Raw genomic sequence first — 22,105 nt, forward strand, 5'->3', positions numbered from 1 at the left:
GCTCTATTTAATTCCTGGTGGCCGACCTGCATTTCTGTTATGCCTATGTTTAGGGTCTGCACACAGTGCTGACATTTCAGTGGACTTGAGACATACATCATCTAGTGTCAGCTGTAAAAACGTGGCTGTGTTATCAGAACTGCTACTTTTGCTCACTGCTAGGGCTATCCCTTGTTCTATACATACACACGGGTGCATATCGTCATCTCACAGTGTTCTAAAGGTTAAGCTGTAATATTTGATGATCTCAAACCCTGCCCCCAGTCGCTGTATAGTTAATGTGTGGTTCACGACCTCTGCTTGACCTTTGGTGCTACTCCTTTAAGTCAAACCTGTATCGCTTCTTCGCTGATAGTGAAGTTTCATAGAAATGCCTTTGCCTAAAAATTGCTGTTTTATGATATACTGTAGAGGGGGAACTTTAATGGTCACTTGTCTACGCGGTGCTTTGTAAGAGGTTCCTAAACCAACACCAGGGCCAAGTTCTCTGCCGATGTACATTTTCAGAGCACCATTGGTCTTAGGGCCGTGACAAGTTAAACCAGCAGAGAATTTGGCCTGGCGTGTTTTAAAAATTATGTAGAGAACATCTCACATCAACACATAAAACCCAGGCTTAGCTTGACTAAAGTAGTTCTGCAGAGTTTGAAGTGATTGTGTCTAGTTAGCTTATGCTCCATCTTTGATGGCCTTCAGCTAGTTACACAGGTGAAGTATCTTCTGAATTCTAAGATTTCTTCTTAACAGTAGCCACTAAATTCCCAGGAGAATGCTGAGAAATGTTTGTTGTTGTTTGAATTATTCACTGTTTTTGTTGGACGTATACAAAACCAGTGATTTGTTTGTCCTCCCCTCCCCCTGTGTATCACAATTCACTGAGCTGAGCACGTGCCTTCTGAACCCCTTAGTCGTACTGGTGCACAAACAAATAAGTGCACAAACAGAAAGAGGGAAAGAGACATGTTGGCTTGGACTGTATCGGAAATGCACTAAAGATTAGCACTGGCCAAATAGGTTACTAACGGTTGTAAGTAGAGAGCTTCACAGAACGCTTTCAACATTCAGCGATTGAACCTTGCAGTCAATCGATAAAGTCTTTTGGCAGAGAAGGTGCATGTGTAGGAATTATACAAGCGGGGTTCAGGACTCCTGGGTTCCGTGCCTGACTCTGCCCCTGATACATGCCTCCTTGGTAAGGTTACTCAGGTCCAGATCCCCAAGGGTATTTCGGCTCCTTGCTTCCATTGAGCTCTCTGCCTTGGTTTACCTAACTGTAAATCACCACTTGCCAGCCTCTCAGGGTTGTTGCAAGGGTTAATTAATGTTTATAAAGTGTTAGGAGATTTTTTGGGAGGGAGGGAGAGGAAAGGTGCTATACAAGTGTGATGTGTTTAGCCCAACAGCCATCCTCTCCCTTTGTGCTCGTGCTGAGGGAAAGGGAGGACTGCCGAGTGGCTTTAAAGGGCTCTGAGCTTTGCAGCGTTTCCTTGCAAGGGTCACAAGCGGGCGCTTTCGTTTCTGTTTCCCTCCAGCCACATAAACAGCGACAGCTTCCTGTGCGATTGCCAGCTGAAATGGTTGCCGCCGTGGTTAGCCGAGAAGGAGCAGCAGCCCTTTGTGGTAGCCACCTGTGCCCATCCCGAGTCGCTCAAGAGCAAGAGCATTTTTGCCGTGCCCACAGAAAGTTTTGTGTGTGGTAAGTGGGGTCTGGGTGTGAGGCTGTGTGAACGGCAGGTCTCGTTTCGGCCAAAATTTCCTTTTACTGCTAGACTGTGTGATTATGTTGGGGCTGGTGGGGGTTTTGTGTCATCAAAGCCAACCCAAGCCTACATTTTAAAAATTAGTCACTGGCTACAATTTATTTCCCACCAAAACCACACATCACATTGCTTGCATCTAGTGTATTCCTTTAGAAGGCGCTCTGAGTATTCAATCAAAGGGGACTAACAGTTGGTTCAGTTATAACTGTTATAGGAAGACAGCTCCGGTCCTAGAGAGCTAATATGGGCAGGATTTCAGCTGTGGATTTGCACACACAGAGTGATAGCACTGTGAGCGTGGGTTGTTGGCTTTGGGATTTCCCCTCCTCCTTCCCCCCCATTGCTGCCCCTCAATCGTAAGAACAAAAGGTTTTAAAAAAAATTGTGGCGGGAGGGGTCTTTAAATATAAGCTCTTTTTATGGATGTTTTATCCATTAAATCTGAAACAGCCAATTGCTAAAATTTGCATTTGTGTGTCTGTGATTAATTTTTATTTGCTTGGATCATAACTACTGCTTTCCTTTCATCCAGCTGCTCGCTGCCGTTACGTCCAAGTGTGGCTGCAAACCAGCCCGGCAAATGCAGACCAGCTGAACACACACACACAACCTAGCTTTTAATCGGGAACAATTAAAAGTGATCAAGAGAAAGCGGTGGTAGGAGAATGGGCCAAAGTCACAGTTGCTTTCCTCCTTTGAAACTAAACAGGGCACGGGTTTTGGAACCTCTCGGTGTGATTTGTCCTGTTAACTGATGTGGATTTTAGTCTTACTTCTTTGCAGTGCTCGTTTATGGAGAGCAGAACAGCTTTTGAAAGTTCTCTTTCCTCAGCTGAAAGCATAACTCGCACGTCTCATTGGTGAAAGTTCACCCCACGTTCCATCCACATCCAGATGAGCACAAATATACACACACATGCTTAACACACATGGCATTAGAGCGGAGATGGCCTGCCTCTGAATGGGCTTGTTGGGGTGGTTGTTTCAGTCTGAAAGGAGAAGAGATGAGTTTTCAAATGCTCTGTCCCCCTGGCAAGTCATCACAAAGTTGCAAAATCAACCTTTCTAACATAAGGACAGCTTTACATCTCAGATGACTGCCAAGCCATCCAGCCACCAGTCCTCCCCAACTCCAGAGGCATCGCTGTTTAATTAAACGTTACTCCAATAGTCAGTTACACTGTTTGTCGAAATCTAATAAACCACACTGCTTGGAACTCTGCTAAAACCAACAGTCACCCAGGGCAGAGGGGTGCATACGCAGGCCTCCGCTTTGGAAGGGTGACAGGCAAATACAGCTGCTGTGCATAGACATCTCGTACCATCATGCCCCTGCTTGTGAGTGCTTGTCAGTTGCAACAGTGACTTTAACCCTCTTCACCCTCCACTTCAGGTTAATGCAAGAGCTTGAGGGAGGGGTGGTTTAGAGGTGAAATCTTAGGGGCTGCAACTTACTCTTGAAGTTGAACCTCAGATTTGCTCTTATTGTTTGAATTGATGCTTTGTCCAGGAGTGGTGTAAGTATTCTGGTAGCACCTCATTGCATTAGGCACTACACGCAGGCACGCATACACTCTGAAAACATGGTGCCTGCCCCTACAAACTAAGCATTTTGCAAGAGCAGGCAGATACTCTATTGCATAGAGATCATTTATCTTCCCATCGACAGTACATAAAGACAAATGTGTAGACATGTCAATTCCTCCAGTTAAATGTACTCATTGTTAATTAAATCTAGACTCACTCTGCATCCGCTGCTAAAATAATATTGTAGGTGAAAATGGCAAGGATTGTGACCGGGAACAGTGGTCACAGTGTCCTAGTTCAGGGCTGAGCCGCTGTCATTTGTTTTTCAGACGATTTCCCCAAACCCCAGATTATTATTCAGCCGGAGACGACCATGGCCGTTCTCGGCAAGGATATCCGCTTCACCTGCTCGGCCGCAAGCAGCAGCAGCTCCCCTATGACATTTGCCTGGAAGAAGGACAACGAGGTCCTGCACAATGCCGAGATCGAGAACTTTGCCCATGCGCGGGCCAAGAACGGCGAGGTGACGGAGTACACCACCATCCTGCACCTGCGGCACGTCACCTTCGCCCACGAGGGGCGCTACCAGTGCATCATCACCAACCACTTTGGCTCCACCTACTCCAACAAGGCCCGGCTCACTGTTAACGGTGAGCGCCAGGCTGGGTTCAGATTCTTTTCTTGTAGGTAAAAAGGTCATCCAGCCGTACGTATCCCCCGGAGTGTTGGGAGGCCCCGTATTATAGGCGCACACCTGCTGTGATGACCCCGTTCTGGCCAGGCACTTAAGTACATGCTTAACTTCAAGCACGCGAGTCAACACTAAACACAGGCCTCATCCCATTGGTTTCAGCCGCTCCAGTAGGGTCTCTGCCCGCAGCAATGAAAGTCTGACAGGACTAGAACGAGGGAAAATCTCGAATAACATTTCCCTTTAGAGGGAGGATGGTTTTTATTTGTTTCATACCCTGAAGACTGATCCCAGAAGCATGTGAAATTAGTTTAACGGGGAGTTCTCAGGCATCAGGAAGGTAGGTCTCATTTCCCTAAGGCTGTTTGTCACTCTACCCCTCCGCCCCCTCTTCCCTTCACAGTGTTGCCTTCATTTATCAAAACCCCCCATGACATCACCAGCCGGACAGGGACGACGGCACGGCTGGAATGTGCGGCCAGTGGCTTCCCCATCCCACAAATTGCTTGGCAGAAGGACGGAGGCACCGACTTCCCAGCAGCCCGAGAGCGCCGCATGCACGTCATGCCAGACGATGATGTCTTCTTCATCATGGATGTGAAGATAGAGGACATGGGCGTTTACAGCTGCACGGCGCAGAACTCTGCGGGCTCCGTGCTGGCCAACGCCACCCTGACTGTACTAGGTAAGAAGCTTTGCTTCCTTGGGGATCCGGGCAGGGCAGGCAGAGGAACCATTTTGAGTTTCCAAAATGGGTTTTAGAAGGGAATGCTTGAGTTGTCAGAAGCCATAGCCATACTCATGGGACAATGGGGTTGGGGTGATGTCGGTAGGTTATGGGTACTACGAAAGGACCCAGATACGTGAGAAAATAGTCCTGTTTCTGTTGGAAGTCAGCCTTCTTCTATAGGAGAAACCCGTTAGGCCATGCTGTTTGCCTCCCCTGCCAAGGAGAAATATGCAGGAGGAAACTAAACTCTGCCTCCCTGCCCTACAAGTTATTGGTTTGTGACAGCTGTTATTCCTCCTCCAAAGTGGGAGACGATTAGCCTGGGGCATGGATTTCTTGTGTAGGATATGGAAAGAAAACTAAAGCAGAACTGATAGTAAAGGCCCAGATTATGCCAGTTAGAAATTGGCGTGCAGTGAGGCGTCCCTGGGGAAGCTGGCATACGAGACCCTGTATTGTTTAGCCAATCTCTAGAACTTTGCTAATTGTGTCTTCAGAAAGGTCTGTTAGTTTGCTAACTCTAGATGATCTGAGTCATCACAAACCCCCTAGAAACTTAATATCTGTACTTAAACCCCTGTAGAGACGCCATCTTTGATCCATCCACTGGAAGACCACGTAGTGTCTGTAGGTGAAACGGTGGCCCTTCAGTGCAAAGCAACAGGAAGCCCACCTCCACGCATCACCTGGCTAAAAGGCGACCAGCCCCTGGTAGTGACTGACAGGCATCATTTCACCCCTGGCAACCAGCTGCTGATTGTTCGGAATGTTGTGCTGGAGGATGCTGGGAAATACACCTGTGAAATGTCCAATACCCTTGGAACGGAGCGTGCGCACAGCCACGTAAGCATCTTGCAATCCCTTGGCTGCAGGAAGGACAGGATGACAGTGGGGATAATCACCATTGCAGTGGTGTGCAGCATTGTGCTGACATCTTTGGTCTGGGTGTGCATCATCTACCAGACCAGAAAGAAGAGTGAAGAATACAGCGTCACCAACACAGGTAGGCTCCAACCCTGGCTAAGGGCTCTTGGGCCAGCGGAAACCGTTGCGTGCCAGAACATTCTGCTGCGGCTGAACGGCTGTGCCAGCCAGCCATAACTCCTACTTAAAAGGCTTATCTCAGTGATTTGATTCCCCGTATCATCTGCCTCTGTTCAGGAAGCCTCGCCCAGCTGCACTAGCTGTCACTTGCTGTTGCAGACTGTTCAGTGCTTTGATTTACGGCTTGCCTGGCTCATCAAGTTCTCTCCCATCCAGCCGCAGACAGCCTCTCGTGGCTCAGAGCCTGACAGGTTTTCTCTGGCCACTGTCGGAAGCTGTGTTACAATCTGGGTTAACCCTCCGGGGTTAACCAGGCCTCATTTGTGATGCCGGAAACCCCTGTTTCCACTCAGGGTACTGAGCCCTCCACCCACCCACATATAACTCATGCAGTGAGATACCTCCAGCAATTCCTTGGGACAAAGTGCAGCGTCTTCTAGAGGAAGTTTTCTGGTGCCTAGCGGCCTTCCAAAAATGCCACCCTGGTGCCAAACTCATGGCATTGGGTTGAGAGCTTGAGGATGGGCCCTACGGAGGTTAGGAGGAATAGTCAGTGGAAGCCCCTGTTTGGCCTCTTGGACCAGCTTCCTGGACTCTGAGCCAATGCTCAGTCTGATCCCTTCCTGGGATTTGCTGCCCTCCACTCTGTCCCTTTAATCTTCTCAGGAAGCAGGTACAGTACGTATGAGGCTTTCAAAGCTGTGGCCGAAGGGAAGGTTTGAATGGAATGTCGTTTGCATGCTGTAAATGCAGTCGTTTCTGCAGAACACTGGATTTTTTTTAAAAATCTCGAGACTTGCAGCGCTTCTCTCTTCCCCTTTCTGAATGGTGTCTGGTCAGTTTGTTACAGGGTCAGTTCTGGAAAAGGAGGGGCTCAGTGCCCAATAGAATTGAGTTTACATTTGGCATAGCCTGTGGTGGGAGAGGGGGACAGGACTGGCCAGCGGTAGAACAGTCTAAGAGCTGAACCTGCCTAGTGACCCATGATCTAGCCCTGGGGCTGCTGTCTGGGGGGAAGGCTGTTTGAAAAACAAGGCCAGTTGCTGTGGTAAATAGTAAAATGGAGATAGTCCTCTTCCGTTCAGGTAGCAGTAATTTTAATAGGACACTTGCAATGGAGGGGAAGTAGCAGTTTTTTGCTCTCTTCCCCCCCCCACCCCCCTAAAATCTTTCTGCCTTTCTGGTTCCTTTCCATAGAATTCAAAATAAACCCAGAGGAGCTGCAGTGTGTAGGACTCATAGATCCATTTTTCTCTTCCAGTGCATTTGCCTGAACATGTTCGCTTTGTGCTGGGTGATGAGCCAGCATAACGTTAAGGCAACTGCATATTTATCAGAGTGGCTGAAGTAAAATCAGGCTGAAGCTGACGCCCCAAGCAACAGCCCCCTGGCCGGTTGTTACCGTTCCTCTCCAGTTTTGAAGTTTACTTTCGGCCTGGTGTTTTCATGGGGCGGGGCCTGGTACAAAGGGAGTTTGTTGCTACAGAGCCACCGACAACCCATATTAAAAATTCAGAAAGCGACATTTATTATTCTGCACATTCCCATCTGACTGACCGGAGGAATCCTGGCAGGCGTGTTTGAAGAGACATGGAGGCTGTAACTGCTCTCTCAGTTTGACCATAGGAAGCATGCAGGCCGCAGTCTTCTCTATTAACGCGGTTACGAAAGCTGTTGGGTCAGTCTCCTAAATAACGTAGGAATCCACGTCCCATTTTCAGAAGACCAGGATTTTCACAAGTCCCTATGGATTGGCGATGTCTAAATATTGAGACACTCAACTAGTGCCACCTTAAAGGGGCCCTCAGAGGGCGACTGCTCAGAGTGTTCTGAAGAACCAGGCTGCTTTGGATGTCTACATTGTTGGGTGACATCTTAAAGTCATTGGTCACTTCTGAAAAGGGTGGCCCGAGTCTCCGTGAAAGTCCGTGGGACTTATGCTCCTAAGTCATTTTTGACAGCGTAACTCCTTGTGTAGAAGTACTGGAGGTTCACATTTGTCTTTACCTCTTGTTGCAGACGAGACCATTGTACCACCTGATGTGCCAAGCTACCTGTCCTCCCAGGGGACTCTTTCTGACAGACAGGAAGTAGTCGTCAGAGTTGATAGCCAACAACCTAATGGGCACATAGAGAACAATGGTAGGAATTGGATTCTAACATTTAAAAAGCTGTATCCACTCTTTGTGTGACAAGGGGTAACTAAAAGCATTAGTGCCCGCTACTCTTCTGCTCTTATTGTGAGCTGTTTGCAAGATCTGTACACCTAGCTACTACACTGTATTGGGGACACAGGCAGGGACATGCCTCTCACTTGGCGGACACAGAAGAAACACTTTTCCCAGTAATAATATCACTCATGAAAACAGATTCCTTTAGTGACTACTCATTCATCAGGCCTGGGAGATTTTGCCAATATTGGTCTAGTTCTATGGCTCCAGAATTACTGACAAATTCTAATACAAAATCCACTGGCATTGCCAAACCCCGCCTTCAGGCTTAACAAATTAAATGCCAACATCATACAATATTTTAAAAGACAACATGTTGGGTGGAAAGGTTAAATTTCTGGATTAAGATTATCATTAGTCTATAAAGCATTTGTTCCTTGAAAAATTGACTCAGAATTATCCACTGTTTCCATTGCAATCCCTTATGCTGTTTTTACAGTACGATAAATGACTGAATGTTTCGATTGAAAGAGCAGATGGTTGTAATCTTTAGCCAGCTGGTTCTTTTGTTATAGGTATGTGTCAGACTGAAGCTGGAAGAGGTCCAGATGCTGAAGCGCCCACTGTAGCTTGTAGACAGTCAAAGCTATGTGTAGGATATAATAAAGACACTTGGAAGACTGAAGACGCAGCTGATGGAATGCTTGTTCCAGATAAGACAGGTACAAAACACATTAATCTGCAAAGACATTTCATGTTAGTACAGATCAGAAATCATTCGAGAGTCAAAGTGTTATTAAGACTGAGAAGATATGTTGCCTAAAAAAATGCCAAGAGTGATTCTCAGACGTGGATACGGCACTTATATTTTTCTCTTGCTTATTTCTTCATCACAGTAGTTTGAGCTTAAAGAACAGCCAGAAAAGGACAGACTTTTGACTCTGATTGGCATCACTGCAGCTTGATTGGGTGTTTTTAAGCCATTCCTAACATGTAAGAGCTGTTTCAAACTGAAGGTGTTAGACATTTTCATCAGAGGCATCATAAAGGGACTCTTTAGAAGTTCAAAAATCAAGTTACAAGTAGTTTTGGGCACTACACCTGCTCCTCGGTCTCTTTGCCAGTGTGTGTTTTTCCAATCACATTTTCCTATTTTTAAAAGATATTTTCTCTCTCATCATACTGTGTGTAAGAGCCACTCAGACAGCATGGGAAACTAACTGATTCTCTAGGGGAAAATCTCTAGTAAACCCAGATTAACTGACCGAGTGCAGATAAAATAAACGGGGGGGGAATAGACTTCCTTCTCTTCCCTCTTTCACCTCTAGCCATCTTGGATGTTATTCCTACCACCCATAAGCAAAATATTTTCAGATAGAAATGTGATTTAAATTGACGATGTTCCTTTAAAAACAACAACACTCAAAAGGCAACATATTCATTTTCAGCAACAGCTACCGCAGAATTCCACCTTCCTTTTCTTCACTGTCTGGTCAGCCATGAAGCAGGAACTAGCCATGGACGATAAATACATAACACCTGCAAGGTGTCTTTCGAGCTGCAATAGAAATAAATGTGTGGAGTGGGATAGAGGGGCAGACCCAGTCGTTTCAACTACCGTTAGGGATACTGGGAAATCTAACGTTCTGAAAAAGGCAGGCGTTAACTAGATTTATAGGAAACCAAAGAACAATATATTGTTAAGTGACTCCCGTGTGGCAGAGGGGTGGCCTGAGATGTCTTATCCTTCTCCAACTTGCATGATGCTGTGATGACGGCTTGAAACTGACTGTACTTAACTTCAGTTATTGCCTTTTTCTCGCCCTCCACAAAGGGTACGGTCTGCCAGTTGTGTGCACTGACTGCAGTGGAAGTACAGATAGCATGAATGTCAACATTTACCCCCAGGATCCCGAATACTATTCTCAGCCAACTAAGACTATGGATAATGCACATCAAAATGCATTCAGCAGAAAAGAGCCAAGTAGGAGCAAGAGCAGAGGTAGCAATCCTCAACAGTGCGTTGGGATTACCAGCAGTCAGAGAATGGACACCGATAGTACTCTGTATCCCAGCAACCATGACAGAATGCCACCGTCGTCCTGCATGACTCAACCACTGCATGTGGACAGACAAGGTACGCATTTTGCTTGGGTCTCTTTCCCTATACCATTCAGATTAATGTCCTGTTTCCTCTCATTGCCATGCCTTGCTTTTAGAAAGCTTTAGTAATCTTCAGTATTAAACGTCGGCTATTTGGTGGTTGGTTTTGAATGATTATTATTTATTATGTGCGTTGCGGTAATGGTGGCATTCTGAGCATCAGCTAATCGAGCATTGTACTATCCTTACTTTCTTACAGGCTCTTCACAACCTTTGGCAAATGCTTCAGAGCATAGTAAGCGTCACTTAAAAGCTTCACTTTCAGAAGACTCAGTGAAGCAGCTAAAAGGGACTCCTGAAATTTCACCAACATCACTGGATATACCGGGTGAGGCTGAAGCTAAACAAACTCTTCTTTCCAATGGATACCTACCCAAATTACAGGACTCCACTCATGAGTTTAAGCCACCCATAAGATCAATGGACTGAGAGGGGAGAAACTGCCATGTGCAAATGAACAAACCTACTATTGACCTTAATTTTTTGCACAGAATACCTAGGCTACTTATTTCTACCTCAAGTCTTGAACTGACCGCCTCTCCAAGGAAAAGGAAAACAAATGAGGTATGAGAAACAAGCTTGTGTGGGGAACAGACTCCTACTTGAGCGTCACCTGTTTGTACATAGTTTAAAACTTCAATGAGAAGTATTACTAGTTCAAAAGTTAACTTGCATATGAAGCACATAAATGCAAGGGACAATTGTGTAGAGAAAAGAAAAGTATTTGATACAGTTGTACATAAGAGTTTTCATATTATATATAAATATATATATATATCTTTTACAGAGGCTATTTTAATCTTTAGTGCATGGATAACTGAGTGAAACTTTACAAAGTTTTGGCAATATTGTTTTCAGTATCAGGTTGCTGTTAAATTTTTCAAGAGAGAGAATTCTGGTGCCTTAATGCATAAGCAGACCTTTAAAAACCCAGGCTGTTTCAAAGGAATTGTCATGCTTTGCTATGGAAATTCCTTTAGATCAAGCATTGATTGGGTTAGATAGCACAAATCCCCCCACCCCAAAATTGATTGCACTTAGCAGGTTTAAACTGAGATCTTAAATTATTTCAAAGAAACGCTAAATAGAGTTTATAGGGAGAGCCAAGCAATTACCAAAAAAGAAAAAGTAATACATAGCAACGTGACTTTGTCCTTTATGGAAGAACTTAAAATTCATTACCCTTCAGAATTGCAGTGAAGAGCTAAAGGTTAAATATTATCTGTGATAGTCTGCAAATTACGGCAGAACAGCACAGAGGCATAAAGTTGAATTAAACTACTGTGCACACTTGCAAAAAGGAAAGCTAAAATCATTGCTAACAACAAAAATATAGGGGATGGGTTTTTTCTTTTTGCACCTGTCACAAACTTAAAGGAAATGGCCTTGTCTACACCCACAAGTTGTACCATTGTAAATATAGCAGTATACTTAAAGTGGTACAACCCTTCCCCGTGCAAATGCAGTTGTACTGCTCTAAAGGTAATGATGTGAACATAGCTTATTCCTGTATGTACAGGGGAATACGTCACACGAGTATCAGACATCTTTATAGAAGTGTAACTGCATCCATACTGGGCTTGTAGCTGTATTATTGTCCCAATAATAATCACACCCCTAATTTACCATTATACTGGCTGTGTGCAGACTATGCCTGAGATACATGACCTATGGCACTGTATTAAGCTGTCTCTTTGCTGCACATACATCCCCTGATCTGCAGCACAGCACATCGGTGTACACACAGACAATAATTGCTATCTCCTTGTAGGTGAACATTGACTTCAGGCCCACGATTACCCCTTTGTGCCACAGTTCCAAGCTAGTTGGAAATAGATTGGTTTAGAAGCAAGAGTAGATGTCAGTGGTGGTCTTGCTGGTTTAAAGGGATGAGTACTAGGTGTTAGTACAGGGTCTTTAAGTTCATCCATGAATTTAAAAAAAACCTGGTTAAATGGCTCTGTCATTTATAACTTCAGGCTGAAGCTTTTTAATTTTAGAACGGCTGCTTCTGTTGGTACCTGTGGATGGATGGGTTGGTTTGTTTTCAGTTCTGCTAATACAAGTTTACTAGACTTTGGTGATGACTACTCTGGGGAAAGGTTGGTTGGTTTTTGTTTTTGTTTTTTTTCTTTTTCTTAGAAGCAACTAAAGGCCAGTTTCATCAGAGCAGGGTCTGGTGGAAATCCTGCTCACGTCACTACGGTAACTCACAGCAGGTTTCAGAAGTCAGGGCAGTGAGACCTTTTCAAGGCCTTGATTCAGAAAAGCAGCTGTGTTCAGAACAATACTAAAGACCTATTACTTTTTTAAATGAGGGCCAAAGAGACCCACCCATATTATCCCAAGCTATTCCCAACTTCCATCTTCATTAAAAGACTGCCACCCTTAATAATCTGATTTCTCAGTCCTTTGAGTGGTGGCCTAAACCACATTTCACTGTCAATTATCACTGACCCTGGCTTTTATGAATAAGGCATAATTTAACCAGCTACCTGTCTAGACCAGTTTCTAACTGTAGACACATTTGCACTTTGTGGCAGGTGATTAATTATGTTGAGTGCCAACTTTTAACTATTCAGCAAATCAAAAGCGAAAGAGATGGACGATAGTAAATAAATAACCCAACATGTATTTGTCCCATGAACTGAAAAAAATATGCTTTAGAACTAACTCTGAAAGTGAAAACAACAGTGGGACGTGAGTGGGACATACACAAGGAAGATGCGAATGACTTCATTGACCAATTTTGCTGGCAGAAATGTCATCACCGTTGCAAATATTAAGCACATTTGCCACATTAGCATTTGAAAATAATGTATTTTTAATAACGTTAACTGTTTCATGTTGTTACTTCCACTAAATATGTGAATCTGCTGCTTCTGAGAGGCAATGTGAAAGAGGAAGTATTACTTTTGTGTACAAAGTTATTTATTAGAAAATTTGGTACAATATTGTATGTTGAAAAAAACGTAAAATATTGAAGTGTCTAACAAATGGCATTGAAGTGTCTTTAATAAAGGTTCATTTATAATATGACAGCTTTTTTGTTGGGAGTGAGCTTTGCAGAGTTTCAGCTGAAAAAAATAAAACCCAAGCAGTTGCTTACACGCTTCTCTGTTTCTAATGAAAATGTGTTAACGATATCGGGACATAGCCTTTTCGAAACATCCATTTGTCAAACTGCATTCAATAGACAAAGAATTCTGTACGATAGACCAACATTGGGTACTAGAAACATGACCCTGGGGTGGGAGAGTTGGGAATTGTAGCTGAGATACACAGTGAAGAATTCATATGAAGTAAATTTCTAATATAAAAAATATCAATTGTCTAAACGTCTCACAAACACCTCTCCACTGCTTGCCAAAGCCAGATGGGCTACATACAGGACAGCTTCAACTACATTTTTGAACCCTTCAACCTTTCTTAGTCCCACTCGTAACACGATCACTACCTATAATAGAGGCTTCAGTTTCAGCTTCAGAGTTAAGGATGAGCTTAATTTTGCATTTAAAGCAAGTATTCAATCTTTGTTGTCTGGGGCACCTGGCATTGGCCACTGTCGGTAGACAGATACTGGGCTAGATGGACCTTTGGTCTGACCCAGTACGGCCTTTCTTATGTTCTTATGTGTGTGTGTGTTGTGTTTTTTTTTTTTTTTTAAAGTGTAGCCTCTCCAAAAATACAGCTCTTTGAGAAGAGAGAGTTCTCTGAAAATATACAATAAAAATGTGGTCTTTAAGGAATGTAGTGTCTAATGTCAGACAGCTTTTTTTGGGGCCCTCAATTATGGAATAACACAAACTTTTCAAACTTTACATATAGTTAAATCTCAATTGTATCTTGTGCATAGGCTGTCATTGAAGACCTTTTTTGTTTTTTAAGGATTAATGGTCTCTTTCCCCATTATTCATCACTGAAAGTTTCTCCTTCAGCAGGGCATGCTGAATAGTATTCTACTAGAGAGAATTTTACCATGGACTGCTCTCCTCCCTCATAGCTGCCATCTCCAACTGTGCTCAAGCCACAGATGTCCTCAGTTTGGTACCTTGGGGACTGACTTTGATTCCAATGGCTCGCTGAACAGAGCCAGCCAGTTGCTGAAAGAAGTGTTGGGCCATTAGTTGCGATGCTGTCCTAGAAAGTTTGTTACGTGGTAAACAGAGTATAGGTCCTTATGTCAGCGACCACTATCATGCTCCACAGTCATTGCTTTTTACCTGCAGAGTAAGTAGCCTCCATATCAGCCCCCCTCCATTCTTCCACTCAGTGCAGGGTTGCATCATCTGGGGAGGCTGGCATGTCCCTGAGATCGGTCCTCAGAAACCAGGGGCTGTAGCAGCATGATCAGTGGTAGGTAAAGGAAAAGAGCTGTACCTGTCTTCGGGCATATAGCAGCACCAATGGGTTTTCATGGGCCTTCATCGTAGACTGTGGTCTACAGCAAGAACCCCAGCGAGAAGGAAGCGAGATCAACCGACCAGTGGAGAGGTTCCTCCACTGTGAAAGCACTTCCAGTTTCCACTGGGTGCAGTGCGAGAGACAGGCACCCAGCAGGAGGGACAATATATGAAGAAATGGTGGTGCAGATTTTTAAAGATGTTCAAACTCATTCGTGCACTGATTGTTACTATGGTTAGTACATGGCATCGCTACAGAGCAGCGTTAAGCATCTTTGCGTAGCCATACTTTAACCTGTTTGGATATCTTGTATACTTAAGCTTAACTCTGAATTGCCTGGGTTTTGAATGCTTGGTTGTGGGATAGGCACCACAGCCTTGTCATGTATTTCACTCTAAATTACTGCTATACTCACTCTGTATATTTTAACATTGTCTTGGGCTGGGACTATGAAAGAGGCACGTGTGACCATTGTAATTACAGAAGTCTAGACGTCCATCCTTCACTTTGTTTGTAGTAAAACATGTAGAATAAGAAAAGGCTGATTCCAGAACTGATGTTTCAAAAGCACAAAACATGGACCCAAGAGAAATTTGAGTCCTGTGCCGAGAATAATAAATCCTCCAGTATCAGCCTACTGGTTGAAAAGCAAACCAAGCCCATGCCCATAAAGAGCTTTGAGCCAGTAGCTAGCTTTTCCGAATGAATTCCTCTCCTGCCCCTGCCCCTTCCCCCATCCAGAAAAAAGGGATCAACCGTACAATGGAGAAAAGTACATTGTGTAACATCATTAACGAGATTGCCCTGACGAAACCTGCAGTATTGTTACAGCATCATGGCAGGGAGCGGAATCAGCCAGCCAGTTTGGGACTAAAATTGCCCTAGGGATGAGCGTGGGCAATGATGGGTAGAAATTCCAGTTTTTAAGAATTAGTCCCTTTTGCTCTGCAAGTTTTCCCACTGTTTTCTGAGCAAGGGCTAAACGTCCGGAGCCTGCACAAAGACAGCCAGTTTCTCCACGTATTTGCTTACCAGTGAAAGGGTTTTCTTCAGGGGAAAGACACTACGCTGTAGTACAGACCGAGCTGCTGGTGTTACTGCTGAGCTTAAGTTGGCTCTGTGTTAGCGCTATCGATTATATTTGCATATATTTTTATTCGGATGCCTGCCTCACTGCTTCTACAAACCCTTATTGCGGAAGTGCCTTCCATGCAACGGAAAGGTAGTTTCAGGTTCTTAATCTAGCTCTTTAAAGGTGTAACTAAGTTGCTGCTGTAAATTTGACAAGATTTTTTTATTTTTCAAAATCTTGGACTTTCTATTGATAATTTTAATTGAGCTGAAATAATGGCTTTTTGTCAAGCAGCTAATGTTTGCTTTTTGGCCCTGCACATATTCCACGAACTGATTTTAACTATAGCGGCTTTATGCTAAAGGAAGAATTTAAGTAGAGTCCGAGAACAGGCTAGCATCACCCTTCAGAACTATTATACTCAATCTGCCATTTCATCGAGAAGAAGAACCTGTGTTTTCTAGTTGTCACTTGCATTCTGCAGCCAGATCTCTCCTGTTCTGTGCTTCACTACTACAAATCCAGATCTACTTCAGCTTTTGGTAGGGAAAGGGAAAAAAAAAAAGGCAAGAACTGCATTTCTTTTCATAGGCAACATTGTTGGACGGGCTACCTGTAAAATAATACAGCATTGTACTTTAACTGGCGAAATCTGAGTCTAATTAAAACCCCCACACTGGTTACCAAGTAAGAGTGCTTGCTATGCACCTGCAGGTATAAACAGTGGGATAAACTTTCAAAATATGGCTCAAATCAGAAACAAATGGGCATTATTTTTCCCCAGCAGCCTCCCAACTAAGAATACTTTCTACAGTCTTTAAATGCCTGCTGATTGCAGCTATGTCAACTCTTCCACTGCACTAAAAGCAGCCCCAATGCTGAGGATCCGGTGTCTCTATATAATGAAAATTCATTTTATTCCATTTTTGCTGCTCAAACCATGTTCTTTTGGTTTACAAAACGTTTTCCTTGCATGAGTTCTGATAATGCTGTTTGCAGATGCTGTAATTAGCTGTTTGCCCCCACATGTTATTTTTTTGGCACAAGTCTCTCTATGACTTCACTGCTTTCCATGCTGGGAAATTTTAAGTTAGGGGAATTGGATTATTGAAGGACTTTTTTTTATAGTGAAAATACGAGTTGAGGCTGTTGACCAGCTCCTCGGCTCCATAAAGAAGCCTGAGAAGGAGCATGAGTACTTTGATGAGTGTATTCTTTCTGGAGAGCAGCAGATCTTTGGCTCTTTGCTACGATTCACAGGAATCTCTGTTCCAAGTCAGAGCAGCAAGCTGCGAGTTTTGTCATATGTCCCAAGAAAGATGAACCCTCCCAGACTGATTGCTGTCATTCGAGGGACAACACCTGCAAACAATCTGAAAGAGAAAGGAAAAAATGCTTCACCTGTTGTCATGGACTAGCAATGAGAGATGTTACCCTTTTATCACTCCACACACAACCTTTTAGCAGGGCTGTATACACCAACTTTATCTTGATGATTTCTTGAGTGTGTTCGTGCAGAATTACCTCCTCTCTAAGGTACGTATATAGCCTCTATCACTGTCGTATCTGAGCACCTCCCAGTCTTTAATCTATTTATCATCAACAACCCTGGGAGGTGGGATCCCCATTTTACAAATGGAGATACCAACAAAATGAGGCTAGAGGTTCGTCTGCACTTCGCTGAAATGCAGTGGAAGGGGTTGGGAAATGCAGAATGCAAAGAGATGCACTCGAACTGCCCCGCGTGGACAGCGCTGGCGCAAGCTCAAAGGTACAAGGTACATCGTTCACATTAACACAGTCCTGTTTGAAAGAGGACGTGTTCATGCGAACTAGGTACCTTTGAGTTCACGCCAGCTGCGTCCACACGGGGCAGTCACAGCACAACCTTTTGTGCTCTGCAATTCACATCCCCGTCGTCTATACTGTGACCCCCATAGCCTAGGACCTAGACCCTCAAACATATTTAGGTGCTTAACTTCCATTGAGAATCTGGGCCTAAGAGACTTGCCGAAGTTCACACAGGGCAGGTGATTGCACCCAGGTCACCTGATTTCCAGGCTAACACCCTAACCGCTAGACCATCCTCACCCTCTACTTCCTTCAACCCCACAAATAATCAGTTACCACCCTGTAATTCAGTGTTTTATAAAAAGAGGCGAGAACAATCAAATACCAGATCCAGTATCTGTGCTGCTCTCAATGAAAGCAGAAACGGAGCTAACAACAGTACTAGCAGTGGACTGGCATAGACAACAATTGGGAGAACTAGTAATAAACTCGCTACAGTCACTGCAAATTAACAAAACCATGAATGGTTAAAAACTACCCACTCTGTCTAGTAGAAGCCACAGTAACCTCCAGTTGGGAAGGGGGTCCGTTAACCTCAGCAAGCAAATCACCTTGATACACTGCTGAGCAAATGACACTCCTCCAGCATTTGATTTCAAAAACTGTACCACGGTAGAGCAGCAGCAGGAAGACCAATCACGACACGACCTGATATCATTCAACGTAGCCAAAGTAGTTCTGCCTGCTCCTACAGCCCGTCTGTAACGGGAGCAGCCCTTCGAAGTTCAGTATCAAGGACTAGGTGGGCCATAAATTACTTCATCCATTATTGGGTTTATGAACCTCAGGACTGATCACTGTACACATGTGCCCTGCTGCACTGTATGTAAGATTTTAAGTGTTGGGCAGTTAAGGCCTATGTCCCTTTAACCCACTCTTCAGCATTTAAGCACACGGAATGGGTGATCTTGCCCAACACACAGTGCGTGATGTAAAAGTGACATGCACCGAGGTGGATTAAAGATAGAGATTCTGCTGTCCCTGGCTTCTGTGGACTGGACTGCCCGGTAACGTTAATCTAACGGAGTCAGAGTTTCAACTGTGTAGCTTTTACACCAGTATTGTGAGTAATTCCTGTGTAATACTGTTAGTCCTGGGGCATGTGAGATCATCTGGAAGCAGTGCATATTCCCAGAGCAAGTCAGGGACCCTAATCCTCACTGCTAGTCAGACACTGTGCTTGGTAAGCCTCCAACGGCACTTGCTTTGGTTTTTGTGATAATGATCTGTGCTCTGGGGCCTGGAGCATACAGGCAGATGGAAACGTTTTATGGCTGCACTAGACAGCCATTGGGGCTATTACCATAATTATAGCTTTGAAACAGAGTAATTTGTACAAGGCATACACTGACAGAGCACTCAAAGGGTAAATCCTAAGGTACAGCATTGTTCTCCAGCTACACATCATCCTTCTCCTGTGGAATCACACCGGCCTATTACTGAAGCGCTGCAGACATTCGTTTATAGTACAGTCCATCACAGCCACAGCTCTTAAATAAGCAAGGCTGGATAACTTTGAGTATGTTAACTAGAAGCTGCATCTCTGACCTCATCTCTTATTGCATCCCCCTCAGCTCCACCAATGGCCTCAGCTGGCCTCAGCATCCTATTGATTTCCTTCTGCTCTCACATATTTGCCTTTAACCATGTGGCAATCCCAGGCCTGGCTTACCAAGCTACCAGCTTTTCCTCCGTTGCATAGAGAACAGCTGGTCATCTGGCTAAGGCACCGCACGGACTCTGGAGATCTGGGTTCTCGTCCCAGACTGGCCCGTCAGTTCCTCAGCTAACCTGTCTCTGCCCCACTTCCCCTTCTGCAAACGGGATAATCACGCTCACTTTCGTTCATGCTTTGTCTGTTTAGACTGCAGACTCTTCCGGGCAGGGACTGTCTCACTAAGGGTTTGTACAGCAGGGCCCTGATCTGGGTTGGCGTCTGTAGCCACTACTGTAACACAACGACAACAAAAGATTGGTTAGCGGGCCTAGATCAAAGCTGAGCATTTTAACTACAAAGAGGTCCAGGTGCAAGTGGCTCCGATGCACTTGCCCAGTCTGCGTGTTGAACTGGTTAGGAGAAAACACACATGGTAGGCTCCTGATTTCCCCAAACCCCATTATCCAAAGCTCTGCACGAGCCGAGTCCCCAGCCTGGGAGACAAGAGAGGGTTTGGGTTATGCAGAGGTTTGGATAGTGGAGCACAGACTCGGGGCAGCCACGGGAGTGACACCCAACTCCTGCTGCCACAAGGTGCGGGGGAGGCTGCAGCCACAGCAGAGTCCTGGACGGGGGGGGAGGGCGGCGTGTCTCTCTGCTCTACCAGGACCACAGCCGCCCACCTGCACCTTGCACCTACGATAACCAGGGCAGGGTCAAAGGTGCGAGGGAATGGAGCCGTGACACCGGAGCTGCAGAGGGCTCCTGCACTGCCGCGCCTGCCCTCTCGACTATCCGAACTCCCGCTTAGCCGAATACAATCTGCGTCCCTAGGGCTTGTCGGCTCACCGGGAGCACCCCGTCTGATTTCCAAAGCAAATCCTCGCCAGCTGTATAATGCAGGGACGGCCAACCTGAGCCTGAGAAGGAGCCAGAATTTACTAATGTACATTGCCAAAGAGCCACAGTAACACGTCAGCAGCCCCCATCAGCGCTCCCCACTTCTCCCCCGCTCCCAGCACCTCCCACCCACTGGCAGCCTCACCGACCAGCACCTCCCGATCTGCTGTTTTGTGGCATGCAGGAGGCTCAGGGGAGGGGTGGAGTGGGGGCAGGCTTGTGGCAGAGCCAGGGGTTGAGCAGTGAGCACCCCCCGGCAGCCCAGGAGTCGGTGCCTAGACAAGGAGTCACATATTAACTTCTGAAGAGCTGCATGTGGCCACCCCTGGAATAATGCCTATGTGCTATGGGTGTGTGCTCTGATCCCATGCAGCCTGCCACCCCCAACTTATAGTGCCTAATCCTTCTATTATTCATATTCCCATTATTTTCCATTTTGAATGTAACTCTTCACCCGTGTTTTTCCAAGCCCTGGAATATTTATTCCCAAATGCTTGGATCCTAAAGTCCATCAGAACCTTGAGGCACTATTTTGACAGGGATCCTTCTTGCAATATGAAACAAATTCCCAGTTCAATAGAAAATATCAGAGGCCACTGCTTAAAGTAACCCACTGGACAGGCCCCTTTACTCAGCACTACAGGTTACATCGTTTTGCATTTCCTAAAGCAGAGAATCCTTAAAGGCTGATGTTCAGTCTCTAGTCACACTTGGGATCACAGTATGGAAGAGTCGCGCGGTTAGGGCCCAACGCTGGAATGGGTGCAATGGTGTGTGTGCGCCTGCACCTATTGGGAAACCTCGCTTAGCAGTCAAAATAGGGAGCTAGGACCCATGGCTTGTGGGCCCTACTGTGCCACCATCTAGGAGGGCAAGCTCAGGCAACTCCTTCCACTTCACCCTTCCTATGGGGAAAACAACACTTGCCAATCTCCCAGCTTGGTTGTAAGGCGTCATCGATGGCTGTAAAGTGCGACAAGTTCCTTGGAGAAAAGGTGCTGGAAAAGTGCAAGGCGTCCGTGCACGAGTCTGCCCTAGTGCGTGCAGCTCAGAAATTGCTCACCTAAACTCCCATTTGCAAGTGCAAATAACTGTGGCTACGTGCACATTGCTCCTTTAATCTCACCCATATTCTATCCATTGAGAAATATCTATTAATGGAGGCCTCTCTCTCCCTCTCTCTTATGGACAGAAAAGGATGTGAATTTGTTGGCATGAAGCACATGGATTTACTAGGTGCAAAACAGGAAGTGAGTCCTGCACTCTGGTTTTAATAATGTGGCAAGAGGCAATGCATCTCTCTGCCCCAGAATTCCTTCTCTTCAAATATGAGATTTAGTAGAGAAGCCATAGATTATTTTACATTGCTGCCAGCCAAAAAGCCCGACACTTTTATTGGTTTTGATTAATACATTTATAATTGGCAGCAGGCACGGCTGTCTCTGCATTTATTTTTCCCAAGGCTTTCTTCCTTCTCCTCGCAGCTGACACAGTTTGGCCATTTTTGCATGTTTCTGTTCTCAGGATTGCTTATTATTTTGCTTTCTCTTGGGTGTGCAGCGTTGAGGAGAGCTGGGTTACCCTTTGGTTCTATTGCATCAGTGGCACAATCTGAAGACAGAGTTTGAATTCTGGTTGGCTAAATGGGCACTTGTGAAACAGGCTTGAAAGAACACAAATTATGTGCAACAGAAAGGGGGGATTTAGACGTCGAATAGGAGTGGGGTGCTTAACTGCTATTTGTCCTTTTGAAAATAGATCCCATGGTCTTCTAAGCATATACATTGCTGTACAGTGCATGAAACCGACCCACAGACAAGGGACCTACAAGTGCTAGCTCAATGCGTCCTGAGACAATACAAAACGAACAGTCTGGGGTGGGCATAACAGCTGGAATGCTTCCTGGAATAAGGGTCCAAGAACTTCCTGAAATTTGTTTTGAATTATTTTCCAAATGTGGCAAAAGAATATTGAACTTTTACTAGTTGTGTGACCACAGATCGGGTGTTAAGGAAAATTATCTGTAACTAGACTGGAGAGTACACATCCAGGGTCGCGCAGACACAGCACTGGCTATCGAGTTGGTTTCTAAACCCTAAAGCAGCGAAGAGTAGCACTGGCAAACAGGCTGATCT

At 45.1% G+C, this 22,105-nt stretch overlaps 2 protein-coding genes across 2 annotated transcripts in view; one reads left to right on the plus strand and one right to left on the minus strand.

Annotated features, from left to right (window-relative positions):
- LRIG1 (leucine rich repeats and immunoglobulin like domains 1) overlaps positions 1-10,515 on the plus strand; it is a 131,996-nt gene extending 121,481 nt beyond the window's left edge. Inside the window, exons 12-19 of the mRNA XM_065407623.1 lie at positions 1,533-1,696; positions 3,617-3,937; positions 4,382-4,663; positions 5,292-5,711; positions 7,772-7,894; positions 8,499-8,645; positions 9,758-10,060; positions 10,286-10,515. Coding sequence (XP_065263695.1) covers positions 1,533-1,696; positions 3,617-3,937; positions 4,382-4,663; positions 5,292-5,711; positions 7,772-7,894; positions 8,499-8,645; positions 9,758-10,060; positions 10,286-10,515 — 1,990 coding nt within the window. The remainder of the gene's footprint in view (positions 1-1,532; positions 1,697-3,616; positions 3,938-4,381; positions 4,664-5,291; positions 5,712-7,771; positions 7,895-8,498; positions 8,646-9,757; positions 10,061-10,285) is intronic.
- A 5,582-nt stretch (positions 10,516-16,097) lies between these two features.
- SLC25A26 (solute carrier family 25 member 26) overlaps positions 16,098-22,105 on the minus strand; it is a 130,143-nt gene continuing 124,135 nt past the window's right edge. Inside the window, exon 10 of the mRNA XM_065407721.1 lies at positions 16,098-16,935. Within this exon, the coding sequence (XP_065263793.1) occupies positions 16,839-16,935 (97 nt within the window). The 3' untranslated portion in view covers positions 16,098-16,838. The remainder of the gene's footprint in view (positions 16,936-22,105) is intronic.

The sequence above is a fragment of the Emys orbicularis genome, chromosome 7, assembly GCF_028017835.1.
Source record: "Emys orbicularis isolate rEmyOrb1 chromosome 7, rEmyOrb1.hap1, whole genome shotgun sequence".
NCBI lineage: Eukaryota > Metazoa > Chordata > Testudines > Emydidae > Emys > Emys orbicularis.